This window comes from Panthera leo, chromosome B4, assembly GCF_018350215.1.
Source record: "Panthera leo isolate Ple1 chromosome B4, P.leo_Ple1_pat1.1, whole genome shotgun sequence".
NCBI classification, from domain to species: Eukaryota; Metazoa; Chordata; class Mammalia; order Carnivora; family Felidae; genus Panthera; species Panthera leo.
The window spans coordinates 76,792,222-76,809,007 of NC_056685.1; the positions used below are offsets into that span (position 1 = coordinate 76,792,222).

General features: G+C 37.5%; 1 protein-coding gene and 1 pseudogene across 5 annotated transcripts in view; one reads left to right on the forward strand and one right to left on the reverse strand.

The window, feature by feature from the left end:
* The window catches only part of FAM186A (family with sequence similarity 186 member A), a 78,225-nt gene that overhangs the window by 37,450 nt on the left and 23,989 nt on the right, over positions 1–16,786 (reverse strand). For 4 of the 5 annotated variants that reach the window (XM_042946493.1, XM_042946495.1, XM_042946492.1 and 1 more), the window contains exon 2: positions 355–571. The exons of the other annotated variant lie outside the window; for it this stretch is intronic. In XM_042946493.1, the coding sequence (XP_042802427.1) occupies positions 355–571 (217 nt within the window). The remainder of the gene's footprint in view (positions 1–354; positions 572–16,786) is intronic. 5 annotated transcript variants of the gene reach the window in all.
* On the forward strand, positions 15,561–16,544 carry LOC122223943 (annotated as a pseudogene).

The following is a 16,786-nucleotide window of genomic DNA, read 5'->3' on the forward strand; positions in this document are numbered from 1 at the left end:
TGGAGATCGTCAGAGAACACATCATTTTAAAGTGAGATATAAGCAGAAAATGAGCCACATGGCTACTTGTGGACAGTGTTCCAGGCAAAGGAATAGTAAGCATAAAGACACTGGGCAGAGGCATACTGGCATGCTTGAAGAGAAGCAAGGAGCCCAGAATTGCTGGCACTAAGTAAGCAAGACTACATAGTGCTTACTTTATTCTTACTGAAACAGTGGACAATAACTCTCTGAATAACCTCCTTAGTCTTCTTTTAAAGGTAGTCTGATTAACCCTTTAAAATTTACTTATAGATCCTGTTCTCTTTTTCATTAACTTCATGGTTTTCCTTTGAACCACTTCTGAAAACTTACTCCATTCTTCCAACCAGACCAGGATGTGCAAAAGAGTCTTTTCTCTAATTTCACTGTTCTTAGCATAAGTAACTATTTTATCCAGGAAATTTATTCTCCATTTCTTATGTTCTGGAAGGGAGATTTTCCTTCCGGAGTGCACATTCTCATCAACAGTGTAGCGATTGATTATTCGCTGCACATTGAGCAGTATGTCAGCCAGCTGCATATTAATGTCCTATAAGAATAAGAAGGGGGAATATATTAATACTCAGTTTATTGACAAATCAAACATCTGTTCATAATTCTCAACAAAATGGGTTTATTTTTTTTTAAGTTTATTTATTTTGAGAGAGACAGAGACAGCATGAGTAAAGGAGGGGCAGAGAGAGGGAGACAGAGAATCCTAAGCAGACTCCACACTGTCAGCACAGAGTCTAATGCAGGGCTCAAACCCATGAAGCTGTGAGACCATGACCTGAGCTGAAACCAAGGGTTGGACACTTAACCAACTGAGCCACCCAGGCACGTCTCAACAAAGTTTAGAGGGAACATACCTCAATCTGATAAAGGATGTATATGAAAAGCCCATAGTGAACATTATATTCAATAGTGAAAAACTATAAGTTTTTCCTGTAAGATCAGGAACAAGACAAATATGTCCACTCTCACCACTTTTATTGAACATAATACTGGAAGTACTAGCCTCAGCAATCAGAGAAGAAAAAGAAATGAGGCATCTATATAGGTAAGGATGAAATTAAACTGTCACTATTTGCATATGACATGATACTATATATAGAAAACCCTAAGGGGGTGCCTGGGTGGCTCAGTCAGTTGAGCATCTGACTTCAGCTCAGGTCATGATCCCCTGGTTTGTGACTTCAAACCCTGCATTGGGTTCTGTGCTGACAGCCCAGAGCCTGGAGCCTCTTTCAATTCTGTGTTTCCCTCTCTCTCTGCCCAACCCCCACTTGTGCTTGCTCTCTCTCCCTCTCTCTCTCTCTCTCTCTCTCTCTCAGAAATAATAACTGAATAAACTTAAAAAAAAAAAAAAAAGAAAACCCTAAGGACTCAAACAACAAAACAAAACAACAACAACAAAAAACTGTTACCAGTAATAAATTCAGTAAAGTTGTAGGATACAATATCAATACCTAGAAATCAGTAGCATTCCTATACACTAATAATGAAGTAGCAGACAGAGAAATTAAGGAAACAGTCCTATTTATGATTGCACCAAAAATAATAAAATACCTAGGAATAAACTTATCTAAAGAGGTGAAAGACCTGTACTCTGAAAACTATAAAATATTGATGAAAGAAATTGAAGATGACACCAAGAAACAGAAAGACATTCCCTACTCATGGGTTGGAAGAACAAATATTGCTAAAATGTATGAACTACCCAAAGCAATCTACACATTTAATGCAATCTTTATCAAAATATCAAGAACATTTTTCATAGAACTAGAAGAAAAAATTATAAAATTTATGTGGAACCACAAAAAGCCCTGAATACCCAAAGCAATCATGAAAAAAAAAAAAAAAAAAGCAAAACTACAGGCATCACAATTCAAGATTTCAAGCTATACCACAAAGCTGTAGTAATCAAAAGAGTATGGTGCTGGCACAAAAATAGACACATAGATCAATGGAACAGTGTAGAAAGCCCAGAAACAAACCCACAATTATAAGGTCAATTAATCTTTGACAAAAGAGGCGAGACTATGCAATGGGAAAAAGACAGTCTCTTCAACAAATGGTGTTAGGAAAACTGAACAGCTACATACAAATGAATGATCTTGGACTACTTTCTTACATCATACACAAAAATAAGCTCAAAATGGATTAAAGACCTAAATGTGAAACCATAAAAATTTTAGAAGAGAACACAGGCCATAATTTCTCTGACATCAGCCATAGAACATTTTTCTAGATACAGCTCCTGAAGCAAAGGAAATAAAAGCAAAGATAAACTATTGGGATTACATCAAAATTAAGAGCTTGTGTACAACAAAGGAAACAACCAACAAAACTAAAAGACAGTGTACTGAATGAGAGAAGATATTTGCATTGCAAATGACCTATCCAGTAAAAGGTTAGTATCCAAAATATATAAAGAACTGATACAACTCAACACCCAAAACCCAAATAATCCAATTAACAAATGGGCAGCAGACATGAACAGACATTTCTCTAAACAAGACATCCAGATGGCCAACATACACATGAAAAGATGCTCAACATCACCCTTCACCACAGATATGCAAATCAAAACTACAGGGAGATACCACCTCATACCGGTGATAATGGCTAAAATAAAAAACACAAGAAACAACAAGTGTTGGTGAGAATATGAAGAAAAGGAATGCTTCTGCACTGTTGGTGGCAATGCAAACTGGTGCAGTCATTGTGGAAAAGAATATGGAGGTTCCTCAAAAAATTAAAAATAGAACTGCCCTATGATCTAATAGTTGCACTACTAAGTATTTACCTAAAGAAAATGAAAACACCAATTCAAAAAATATATACACCCCTATGTTTATAGCAGCATTATTTATAATGCCAAATTATGGAAGCACCCCAAATGTCCATTGACAGATGAATGGATAAAGAAGATGTGGCATATATACACAATGGAATATTAGCCTTAAAAAGAATGAAATCATGCCATTTGCAATGACATGGATGGAGCTAGAAAGTATAATGCTAAGTGAAATAAGTCAAAGACAAATACCATATGATTTCACTCCTATGCGGAATTTAAGAAACAAAACAAACAAAGGGAAAAAAAGAGAGAGACATATCAAGACTCTTCACTTTAGAGAACAAACTGATGGTTACCATAGAGGAGGTGGGTGGTGAGATGGGTAAAATAGGTGATGGGGATTAAAGAGTACACTTATCACGATGTGCACTGAGTAACGTATAGAATAGTTGAATTACTATATTATACACCAGAAACGAATACACTGTATATTAACTATACTGGAATGAAAATAAAAAACTTTTAAAAATGGTGGAGATACTAAATTTACAGTTGATGTGAGATGTATAACATATGTGAAAATGTTTTATAAATGACTGCCGTAAACAAGTAAGTAAAAGGAAGTTCCTTTTTTGTTTTTTCTTTACCTAGCCCTCACCCGTGGAAAGCAGGTATCAGATATTCCTCAACACTTTTATTTCATTACTTCACCTTCTCAAGAATCTATCAGCAAATTTATTTTGCTTATAACTGTATACCAATATTCTCAATAGGAAAGTAAATTGCTACCTCATACATGTCTTTGGGAATTTGGGGAATCATTTTTGGTTGCAACAGTGATTGGAAGGAAGGATTTATTGATATTCAGTGAAAGGTGCTAAGGAATGCTAGCTCATTTTATAGTGGACAGTCCACACGATGAAGAACTGGCCCAATCCTGCATAGATTTTGACTGTCCTGAGACATTCATGTAGGTAAAAAGAAAAACATCTGTTTATAATTATTTGAGCCTGGAAATTTACTCCTGTTAAAATATAAACAAAATATTTTTTGCCTAGTTTAATTATATACTGAAGTTTCCAGGAATGCAAATATTATGTAAATCAAAGGAAAGATGTTCTTTAGAATTTCTCCAACAAATTTTACCATTCTGTTGGTACCATAGTACCAACAGCAATGCACTAACGTTAATAGTTATATAATATCAGTACGATAAACCTGCTTTTGTATCAACCTATATTCATAGCTTTCACATTTATTTTAATTCTACATATAGGTACAAGCCTCTGTCTACTTCTTTATTATGTCTTCTGGTGAAGTTGGCCTAGAATTTACACACTGAAATGCCTGTTATTAGAAATTACTTTCCTTTTATTTGCCCTCACATTTATTTATATTAATTATTTAAAGTATGAGTATAGATATTATATCTATGAATTTCACCTCAGGAATAAAAGGGATGCTGAAATATTTTATTTTTTAACGTTTATTCATTTTTGAGAGAGCATGAGTGGGGGAGGGGCAGAGACAGGGAGAGACACACAGAATCTGAAGAAGGCTCCAGGCTCTGAGCTGTCACCTCAAAGGAAGAAAGAAAGAAAGAAAGAAAGAAAGAAAGAAAGAAAGAAAAGCTCAATTGCAGCAAAAATTTAAGTCAGGAACACAGGAGAGTGAAGACAAAGTTTGATAAGCCAAGTGATGAAAAATAACACTATAAGCTAGCACATACCATAGTGGTCAAAGAAGAAAGAATACCAAATCTTTATCAATTATTCCAGAAAAACTAAAGAGGTAGTAGCACCTCCTAACTCATTTTTTGAGGCCAGCATTACCCTGATACCAAGGTCAGATAAAGACACCACAAGAAAGAAAGGAAAAAGACAGGGAACTATAGACCAACATCCGTGATGAATATTGATGCAAAAATCTTCAACAGAATACTCTCAAACAGAATTCAACAGCACATTAAAAGGATTATACATTATGACTAAGTGGGATTTATTCCTGGAATGCAAGAATGTTTCAATGTATGAAAGCCAATCAATGAAATATACCAAATTAACAGAACACTAGGAAAAACCCCACATGTTCATTTCAATTGATTCAGAAAAAGCATTTGACAAAATTCAACACCTTTTCATGATAACAACATACAAAAAACTAGGAATAAGAAGAAATTTCCTGAACATGATAAAGACCATATATGAAATTCCAGAGATAATATTGTCAATAGTGAAAGACTGAAATGTTTTCCTTTAAAGTCAGGAACAAGGCAAGAATGCCCACTTTCACCACTTCTAGTCAGCGTATTACTGTAAGTTTTAGCCAAAGCAATTAGGCAAGAAAAAGAAATAATAAAAGATATCCAAACTGGAAAGGAGGAAATAAAATTGTCTCTATTTTCAGGTGATATGATCTTATATGTAGAAAATCCTAAAGATTCCACACATGAAAAAACTGTTAGAACTAGCAAATGTATTCAGCCAAAGTTGTGGATATGAAATAACACACAAAAATCAATTGTGCCATTATACACCAACAATGAACAATCTGAAAAGGAAATTAAGAAATCCATTTATAATAGTATCAAAAGAATAAAACCCTAGGAATAAATCAAGGAGGTGGAAAACTTGTACATTTGTAATTTTCACTACAAAATGTTACCAAAAGAAATGAAAGAAAACACAAATAAATAGAAAGACATTCCATGTTCATGTATTGGAAGACTTAATATTGTGAAGACATCAATACCATTAAAACTAATCTACAGATTTAATGCAAACTGTATCAAAATTCCCATGATATTTTTTGCAGAAATAGAAAAATCCATTCCAAAATTCATATGGGTACCCTGAATACCCAAAATGGTCTTGAGAAAGAAGAATAAATTGGACAGCACACACTTCTCATTTTTTAAAAAGTTTATTTATTTATTCTGAGGGGGGTGCAAAGAGAGAGAGAGAGAGAGAGAGAGAATCCCAAGCAGGCTCTGCACTGCCAGTGAGGAGCCCAATGCAGAGCTCAAACTCATGAACCATGAGATCATGACCTAAGCTAAAGTCCGATGCCACCCAGGCGCCCCACACACTTCTCATCTTTAAATCCTAGTACAAAAGCAATGGTAATTAGAACAGTGTACTGGTATAAAGACATATATATAGACCAAGGGAATAGAATAGACAGTCCCGAAATAAACTTTTGCATATATGGTCAATGATTTTTTTTAATTTTTTAAAAAATTTTTTGAATGCTTATTTTTGAGAGAGAGAGACAGAGTACAAGTGGGGAAGGGGCAGAGAGAGAGGGAGACACAGAACTGGAAGCAGGCTCCAGGCTCTGAGCCATCAGCACAGAGCCCAATGCGGGGCTCAAACTCACAACCTGTGAGATCATGACCTGAGCCAAAGTCGGATGCTCAAGAGACTGACCCACCCAGGTGCCCCTATGGTTGGGTGATTTTTGATAGATGCCAAGACCATTCAATGGTGAAAAAAAAAAAAAAAGCAGTCTTTCAACAAATGGTGCTGGGAAAACTGGAGATGCATGCAAAAGAATGAAGTTGGATCATTACCTTAAAGAATATACAAAAACTAACTCAAAGTAGATAAAAAACCTAAGCATAAGACCTAAAGTTGTAAAACAGAAGAAAACATAGAGGGAAAATTTAACGATATCGGATTTGGCAAAGTTCTTGGATTTGACACCAAAACCATAGGCAACAAAAGTAAAAATAGACATATTAGACTAAATTAAATGTAAAACTTTTATGGATCAAAGGACACAACAGATTGAAAAGTCAAAGAAAATATTTGCAAATCACATCTCTGATAAAGAGTTAATATTCATATTACTTAAGGAACTTCTACAACTTAATATTAAAAAAATAATAACCCAATATGAAAATGGGCAAAGGATTTAAATAGACATTCAAAAAAAATAAACAAATGGCTGGAAAGCATATGAAAAGAAGCTCAACATCATAATCATTAAGGAAATGCAAATCAAAATTACAATGAGATATTACTTCACAACCCAAATAGAAAATAACAAATGTTGGTGAGGATATAGAAAATTGGAACCCATGTGCACTGTGGGTGGGAATATAATATGGTGTAGCTACTATGGAAAACACTATGGTCGTTCCTCAAAAAATTAAAAATAAAATTACCATATGACCGAGCAACACCACTCCTGGGTATATAAAGAATTTAAAGCAATTGCAGGGTTGTATTGCACTACTAGTTATTTATCCAAAGTATACAAAAATGCTAATTCGAGAGGACACATGCATCCCAATATTTATAGCAGCATGATCAACAATAGACAAATTATGGAAAGAGCCCAAATATCTATTGACTGCTGAATGGGTAAAGAAGATGTGGTATATATATATACACAATGGAATATTACTCAGCAATCAAAAGGAATGAAATCTTGCCATTTGCAACAATGTGGATGGAACTAGAGTGTATTATACTAAGCAAAATAAGTCAGTCAGAGAAAGACAAATACCATATGATTTCATTCATATGTGGAATTTAAGAAACAAAACAGACGGACATAGGGAAAGGGAAGGAAAAATAAGATAAAGACAGAGAAGGAGGCAAGCCATAAGAGACTCCTAAATACAGAGACAAACTGAGGGTTGCTGGAGGGGAGGTGAGTGGGGAGTTGGGCTAAATGGGGGGTGGACATTAAGGAGGGCTCTTGCTGGGATGAGCACTGGGTGTTGTATGTAAGTGATGAATCACTGGATTCTACTCCTGAAACCAATACTACACTGTATGTTAACTAACTTAAATTTAAATAAATTAATTAAATATTTTAAAAAATGATAAAAAAAGAATTAAAAGCAGGGACTTGAGCAAATGTTTGGACTCCTATGTTCATAGCAACATTACTCATAAGAGCAGTGAGGTGGAAACAACCCTAGTGTCCATTGATTAATGAATGGATAAACAAAATAGGATATATACACACAATGATAAAGAGAATTTATGAAAAATTTACAGCTAGCATCATACTTAACGGTGGAAGTCTAAAGTGCTCTAAGGATTCTGCTCTAATCACTTTTATTCAATATTGTATGAAGGTCCTACCCATCACAATAAGGTAAGAAAAGGAAATAAAAGAATAAAATTTGGAAAGGGAGAAGTAAAATGGTTTCTATTTACAGACAAAAACATTGTCTATGTAAAAACTCTACAAAAAACCTACCATTAACATGTTCACAGGATAGGAGACCAGTATACAAAACTCAAAACTTGTATTACTATAAAGTAGCAATAAATTGGAAATTGAAATGTAATCAAAGTGTCATTTCCAATACACTTAAAAACATGAAATATGGAGGTAAGCATTTAACAAAATAAGTGCAAGATCTGTACATTGAAAAATGAAAAACATTAAAAAAATAATAATGAAAAGAAAAGAAAATGAAAAATGAAAAACATTGATGAAAGAAATCAAAGATCTAAATAAATAATGATGATACCAAGCACAGGCAAGGATATAGAGTAACTGGAACTCTCATACATTGCTGGTGGAAATGCAAAGTAGTAAAGCTACCTCAGATAACAGTTTGGCAATTTCTTATAAATTTATGGTTCCATATGACCTAGCAATACCATTCCTAGGTATTTACTCAGGATAAATGAAAAGTTGTGTGTATACAAGAACGAATACATGAATGTTTGTAGTGATTTTATTCATAATTTCTCCAAACTGGAAACAACCAAAATATCCTTCAATTGCTGAATGAATACTTTATGCTAAAATGGAGTCAAATGACTACATAGGGTGATTTGATTTATATGGCATTCATGAAAGGGAAAACTATAGGGACAGAAAACTAACAGCTGCCAGGGGCTGGGGTTTGGGGAGGGGTAGACTACAAAAGGGCAAAGAGGAATATTTTGAGAAGATGGAACTATTTTAAATCTGGATTTTAGTGATGGTCACACATCTGTATGCCTTTGCCAAAACTCCCAGAATAAGACATCAATAGGGTAAATTTTATAGCACATGAATTTTACCTTAATTTTAAAAAATCCTCCAATTAAAAAAGCAAGCCTCAAAAATCTCATTTTTGTCATATTTGAAATAGAATTAAGAATAATGCCTATCCATATTGGATTTTCATGGGGATTAAATGAGATAATCTATAGATAAACTTTTACCATAGGTAACATGATAAACACTATAAATGCTACAAATTATTAAGTAGTTACTATGTGCCACAGAGGCAGAAGAGTCAGAATGAGAGGGTGGGCAGAGAAATCACCATAATTTGACCATCTAATCTAGAGTGGGGTAGAACAGAACCTGAGATGCAGGTAATAATAGCAAAAGCAAAATGAACATTTGTGTACCCATTGTCCAGCTGAAGAAACAATGTCTTTAAAGGCTGCTGTGCCCCCCATAGCAGCTATATCCCTTTCCCAATGCCAGGAGATAACTACTATCCTGAATTTTGTTCTCTGTACTTTTACTACTGTAATAGATTTAATGATGACCTTCCCCCAAAGGTATCAGGTCATAGTCCCTGGAATGTGTAAATGTTACTTCGTATTGAAAAAGGTGTTGCAGACTTTCAATCTGGAGTTCTCTCTTGTCCAGCAAGACAGCAGATGCAGAAATGAAAATGAGAGAGGCTAATGTCTGGGAGGAGACAAGAGACCCGAACAGGAGTTTTGTCTCTGTTTTTATTGAGCTCTCAAGACTTTACATACATGGTGAATGTGCAGAAGGAAACAATCAGATGGTGACCATTAACCTGTGTGTGTAAGAAGCAAAGGGTTTGGGGGGCAATTGGCATTTGAAGTCGAGATCAAAGCACAATGATATACTGGAGCCAGATGGAAAGTGTTTTCCTGTAGGTGATACAACTAATTAGCTGTTATCTTTAAAGTTTAATATTGATGGAGCGTACAGCTTTAAAGATAAATTACTCATCTCACTAGCTAACCTTGGGCGCTTTCTCCCTGCAGCACCCTATGCTTTATTTTACTTAATGTCTAGCCCTGGACGCTTTCACCCTGTGGTGGCTTTCTGCCCTAAGCCTTGTTAACCCATTGGTGCAAGTTTAGAGAATTCTTTGAAGATGTGATTAAATTAATCATCTTGAGGTGAAGAGATTGTTTTTGAATTATCTCAATGAGCCCTATTACTATCACAAGTGTCCTTGTAAGAGGGAGGTAGAGGTCAAGATCACTGAACCTACAGAGAAGGTTCAATGTGAAAATGAGGCAGAGAGAAATTTGAAGTTGCTGGCCTTGAAGATTGGAGTGATGTGGCCACAGCCAAAGAATGCTGGCAGCCACCAGAAGCTGGAAGGAGCAAGGGATGGATTCTCCCCAAGGAAGAGTCCATAGAGAACGCAACCTCGCTGACATCTTAGTTTCAGTCACAGTGACCAGACTCAGTGTCTGGGTCATCCGATCTCTAGAACTGTGAGAGAATAAAGGTCTGTTGTTTTATACCACCTGTTTGACAGAAATTTGTTTTAGCAGAGAGAAACCAGAACACGTCACCCCAAAATATGCCTCTTTGATGTAAAAACTATTGAGCCAAAGGCAATGAAGAAGCAACAAATGCAGGAAAATCTCCCTCTACCCTACTTCGTTTCTGCCTAAAGGCAGGATAAAACTCTTTCTACTGAAGACAGATTTATTAGCATCAAAATAATCTGGTGCATAATAACCTTCCCACAGTTCACCACCATTGCTCTCCTTTGTCCTGTCATCTAGCCACAGATTTACTATTCTTTGTTGAAGATGCTACTATAAACTGCTTTGAGTTACTCTTTGTTTCGATTTCTTCCGTATGCTGTACACTACACGTGCTAATGAACTGTTTATCTTTTGTTAATCTGTCTTTTAAAGAACCCTGGCTGAAAACTTAACATGGATAGAGGTGAAGTTTTGCCTCCCCTGCAGCAGACACACGCGCGCACATCCCTAGACAATAGATGGTGTCGTTTTGCCTGTTCCTGAATCATTCTCTATATACTCGTGTGACTTACTTTTTTCCCTCAACATTGTGTTTTCTAGTTTACCCATGGTGAAGTGAAGTGCGTATCTATAGTGAACTTACTTCCACTGACATCTATTTAATATTTTGTTGTGTAAATATGCTATAATTTACTTATTCGTTTGTTCATTCTGTATTTGTTTGTTACCAGTATTTTGATTTTACAAATGATGATGGAAACATTTCTGAAAATTCTTCCTGGTGCATATATGCAAGAGTTTCTCTAGAGCTGTGGTATCTGTAAGGGTTAAATTGTAATGTAGGGCTAACCTGTAGCCTTAAGAAATAACAGCTTTGTTTTAACACTGTAGATTAAGAGATAACAGCCTTGTCCTATCAATCAAGGGAACAAAAGTTCAAGGAAAATCAACTGGATTAGTGTTTGATTGGATTGGGGCAAGGGCATGTCTGAACTGTTTCCACCCCCATCTGGGAACTATTTCTTTGTTCTGTTCCCAGGTGATGATAAGATGATGTGGTCACCTATAAAAACTCTGTACCCCGGCTGTTCGAGACCGCACTCTGGTCAAGAGTGTCAGTCCCGATCGGTTGGCCTTGCCTCTCATTGCAATAAACTTTGCTGTGACTGTCACTGCTGCCCGTAGCACTCTGTTTCAGGAGTCCTGTGGATGCAACAGTATCCACTATGGTAGCCACCAGCTACATGTGGCTACTGAGCAACTGTAACAGGCAAGTGTGACAGGAAATACATTTTAAATAGAAATAAACTAATCCAAATTTAAAAACTAACAATTCATTTATTGGAAAAATTTTACCTTTGAAAGAACTTGATATGTGAATCTACTGCTTCAAATATAAATTTTATAAATCTAAATATAGATCAAATATTTCTAATGAAAATTTACCATGCAATTTGTGTAAGAGCAAAATACAGGCTGGATTTCAAAGACCCAATAACGAAAACAATGTATATCTCATTAATAATTTTTATATTGATTAAATGTGGAAATGATAGTATTTGGAATAAAATTTATTAATTTAACCTCTATCTTCTTACTTTTCACGTAGTGGTTTTTAGGAAATTTTAAAAAATATTTTGTTTTAGGGGCGCCTGGGTGGCTCAGTCAGTTAAGCGGCTGACTTCGGCTCAGGTCATGATCTCACGGTCCGTGTGTTCGAGCCCCGCGTCGGGCTCTGTGCTGACAGCTCAGAGCCTGGAGCCTGTTTCAGATTCTGTGTCTCCCTCTCTCTGACCCTCCCCTGTTCATGCTCTGTCTCTCCCTGTCTCAAAAATAAATAAATATTAAAAAAAAAAATGAAAAAAAGAAAAAAAAATTTGTTTTAAATTCCAGTATAGTTAACACACAGTATTATAATAGTTTCAAGTTTACACTATAGTCATTGAACAATTCCATTCATCACCCAGTACTCATCACAAGTACACTCCTTAATCCTCATAGCTTATTTTACCCACCCCCCCACCCACTTCCCCTCTGGTAACCATCAGTTTGTTTTCCATAGCTAAGAGTCTGTTTCTTGGTTTCTCTCTCTTTTTTCTTTTTTGATAGCTCCTTTCTCGTTTGTTTCTTAAATTCCACTTATGAGTGAAACCATATGGTATTTGTCTTTCTCTGACTGATTTATTTTGCTTAGCACTATACTCTTAAGCTCCACCCATGTTGTTGTAAATGGCAAGATTCCATTGTTTTAATGGCTGAATAATAATATTCCATTGTAGGGGTGCCTGAGTGGCTCAGTCGGTTAAACGTCTTACCTCGGCTCAGGTCATGATCTCGTGGTTTGTGAGTTCGAGCCCCACATTGGGCTCTGTGCTTTGGATTCTGTGTCTCCCCCCTCTCTCTGCCCCTCCCATGCTCATGCTCTGTCTCTCTCTGTCTCTCAATAATAAATAAACGTTAAAAAAAAAAAATTCCATTGTATATATATGCCACATCTTTATCCGTTCATCTATCAATGGATATTTGGGGTGCTTCCATAATTTGGCATTATAAATAATGCTGCTATAAACATAGGGGTGTATATATTTTTTGAATTGGTGTTTTCACTTTCTTTAGGTAAATACCTAGTAGTGCAATTATTAGATCATAGGGCAGTTCTATTTTTAATTTTTTGAGGAACCTCCATATTCTTTTCCACAATGGCTGCACCAGTTTGCATTGCCACCAACAGTGCAGGAGCATTCCTTTTCTTCATATTCTCACCAACACTTGTTGTTTCCTGTGTTTTTTATTTTAGCCATTATCACCGGTATGAGGTGGTATCTCACTGTAGTTTTGATTTGCATATCTGTGGTGAAGGGTGATGTTGAGCATCTTTTCATGTGTATGTTGGCCATCTGGATGTCTTTTTTTTTTAACTTTTTTTTTTTTTAATTTATTTTTGAGACAGAGAGACAGAGCATGAATGGGGGAGGGGCAGAGAGCGAGGGAGACACAGAATCCGAAGCAGGCTCCAGGCTCTGAGCCATCAGCCCAGAGCCCGACTCGGGGCTCGAACTCACTGGACCACGAGATTGTGACCTGAGCCCAAGTCGGACGCTTAACCGACTGAGCCACCCAGGTGCCCCTGGATGTCTTGTTTAGAGAAATGTCTGTTCATGTCTGCTGCCCATTTGTTAATTGGATTATCTGGGTTTGGGGTGTTGAGTTGTATCAGTTCTTTATATATTTTGGATACTAACCTTTTACTGGATAGGTCATTTGCAATGCAAATATCTTCTCCCATTCAGTACACTGTCTTTAGTTTTGTTGGTTGTTTCTTTTGCTGTACACAAGCTCTTTATTTTGATGTAATCCCAATAGCTTATTTTTGCTTTTATTTCCTTTTCTTCAGGAGCTATATCTAAAAAAAATGTTCTACGGCTGATGTCAGAGAAATTATGGCCTGTGGTCCCAGAGAGGGGACTTACCACAGCTGCTGCCAGGATCACGATTCCACAAAGCTCACAGTTTCAGGAGATGCAGTTTTGGCAAGGTTTGTGCTGGTCTTCTGGGGGAGGGGACCTACAGCACCAGTACTGAGACAAGCCAGGCTGGAGGGGGCAGATCCCCAAAGCCTGGTGGGGGGGTGAGGCATGGTGTAAGCAAGTTAGGAAGTGAATGTTGGGGTAGTGCTGGTTCTTGCAGTGGCCATGTGTTTATACTGGGATAAAGGGAGGGAAATGTGCCTGCCAGCTCCTTTGTTCCTGGAGAAGTCTCCCAATGAACCTGCCCCTCCAGTACATGCTCTGAGATTAGTAAACAAATCTCTTTCCCTTACACCCCAGGCATCTTTCAAACTTCTGCTTCTGTGCTGTTTCTCCGTGGGTTATTTGTTGCTCTATGGCATTAAGTGTAAGGGCTCAGTTTCCTCTGGCCTTTCTGGCTCTCCCAGAGTGAGCCCACTGATTTTTTTAAATTCTAGGCTTTGGCTTGTGTCCCTGAAGCACGGATAAGATGATGAGATGAGATGAGATGAGATGAGATGAGATGAGATGAGATACAAATAAAATTCTAGGCTTTAAGTTCTGCTGGTTGGAAGAATTCATGAAATTTGGCCCCTCTGGTTTTCAAAGCCAAACGTTATGGAGAATCAGTCTTTCTGGTGTAATAGCAGGTTTCTTTCCCTACTCCATGCCCACAAGTCCCTCCCTCCAGGGGAGAGTCCAGTGAATCCCTTTAGCTCCTCACTGTGTCTCCACCCTTCCTAATCTCTTCAGTGTGGCCTCTTCTCTACACTTAGCTGTGGAGTTTGATCTGCCAGTCTTCAGGTTGTTTTCTGGGTTCTGATGTGAGTGTTATGTAGTTGTATACATGGGACAAGGTGAACAGGGTCCTCCTACTCTGCTATCTTCCCAGCAATCTCTCTCTCAGTGTATCTTTTTATATAATCTGACTTTTACCACCATAGTAATGTTTTACAAACCATTCGCATAATAAATAAACTGTTGAAACCAACCAGTATATAGGGTGACAAGAAATGGATACAAACACTAACAACTGAAGTTAATTATATACAAATGAGTAATATAACCACATTGGGAAGAAAAAAAACCAGCTAGTACCCTTGGGGAAAAAAATAATAATTTAAGGTTAAATACAAAGAATGGTTCATAAATGCTATACTAGTCAGTAAATGTATTTCTTGCATGGAAATGAGTTAGCAACTCTGAAACTACTCTATGGGTACATTAGAAATGAATGAATAAATAAATGTATTGTAGATAATAAGAACTGGGTTTCTCACTCTTATGAAAGAAGTTACAAATAAGGAATAGGAAAAGACTAAAAATGAACCCTATGGTATAGGATTGGAACCTGAACTATCAGTATTAAATCATGTTTTAAATATACACAAAGATAAATATAGATGTATATATCTACATAGGCTAATACATATACATATACATATACATATACATATACATATACATATACATATACTTTCTAGCTCTCTTTGGTAAGAGGGCCTAGAAGAAACAACACTCCAGTAATAATGAACACACCTAGCCCCAAATCTTGGTTTCTAAACATCAGTCTCCAAGAAAAGGAACAAGAGTTTTTGGAAAAATCATTGATTTCAGGGCTGGACAGGGAATGTATAAGATGATCCTGGAACATCTTGTGGTTCCAGAGAGATAGATAGATAGATAGATAGCCACTTGTTGAAAGAACACAGGAGTCGAGATATGTTCATCAGATTATTCCTTTCTGCCTGTGGACACTGCTGAGTAAGCATCATTAAAGTCTCCCCTCCCACAGCTGTCACGTCTAAGTCAGAATCTACTAAAGAGCCCGAATGGCTGCAGAAGCTTTTTTATCGGAGGTTTGAGCTTCGAAACAACTGATAAGAGTCTGAAGAGCCATTTTGAGCAGTGGGGAACACTCACTGACTGTGTGGTAATGAGAGATCCAAACACCAAGTGCTCCAGAGGCTTTGGGTTTGTCACCTATGCCACTGTGGAGGAGGTGGACGCAACCGTGAATGCAAGGCCACACAAGGTGGATGGGAGAGTTGTGGAACCAAAGAGGGCTGTCTCGAGAGAAGATTCTTAGAGACCTGGTGCGCACTTAACCGTGAAAAAGATTTTGGTCGGTGGCATTAAAGAAGACGCTGAACAACATCACCTGAGAGATTATTTTGAACAGTAGGGGAAAACTGAAGTGATTGAAATCATGACTGACCGAGGCGGTGGCAGAAAGAGAGGCTTTGCTTGTGTGACGTTTGATGACTGTGACTCTGTAGACAAGATTGTCATTCGAAAATACCATACTGTGAACGGCCACAACTGTGAAGTCAGAAAAGCCATATCTAAGCAAGAGTTGGCCAGTGCTTCGTCCAGCCAAAGAGGTCGACGTGGTTCTGGAAACTTCGGTGGTGGTCACGGAGGTGGTTTTGGCGGGAATGACAACTTTGGTCGTGGAGGAAACTTCAGTGGGTAAGGTGGCTTTGGTGGCAGTCGAGGTGGCAATGGATACAGTGGCAGTGGGGATGGCTGTCACGGATTTGGTAATGATGGAAGCAACTTTGGAGGTGGCGGAAGCTATAATGATTTTGACAATTACAACGGCCAATCTTCAAACTTTAGACCTATGAAAGGAGGCAATTTGGGGGGGGGCAAAGCTCTGGCCCCTGTGGTGGTGGAGGCCAATACTTTGCCAAACCACAAACCCAGCGTGGCTATGGTGGTTGCAGCAGCAGCAGCTATGGAAGTGGCAGAGGTTTAAAAAAATATTTTTATTTTATTTATTTTTTTAAATTTTTTTTAACGTTTATTTATTTTTGAGACCGGGAGAGACAGAGCATGAACAAGGGAGGGTCAGAGAGAGGGAGACACAGAATCTGAAACAGGCTCCAGGCTCTGAGCTGTCAGCACAGAGCCGGACGCGGGGCTCGAACTCACGGACCGCGAGATCGTGACCTGAGCCAAAGTTGGCTGCTTAACCGATTGAGCCACACAGGCGCCCCTAA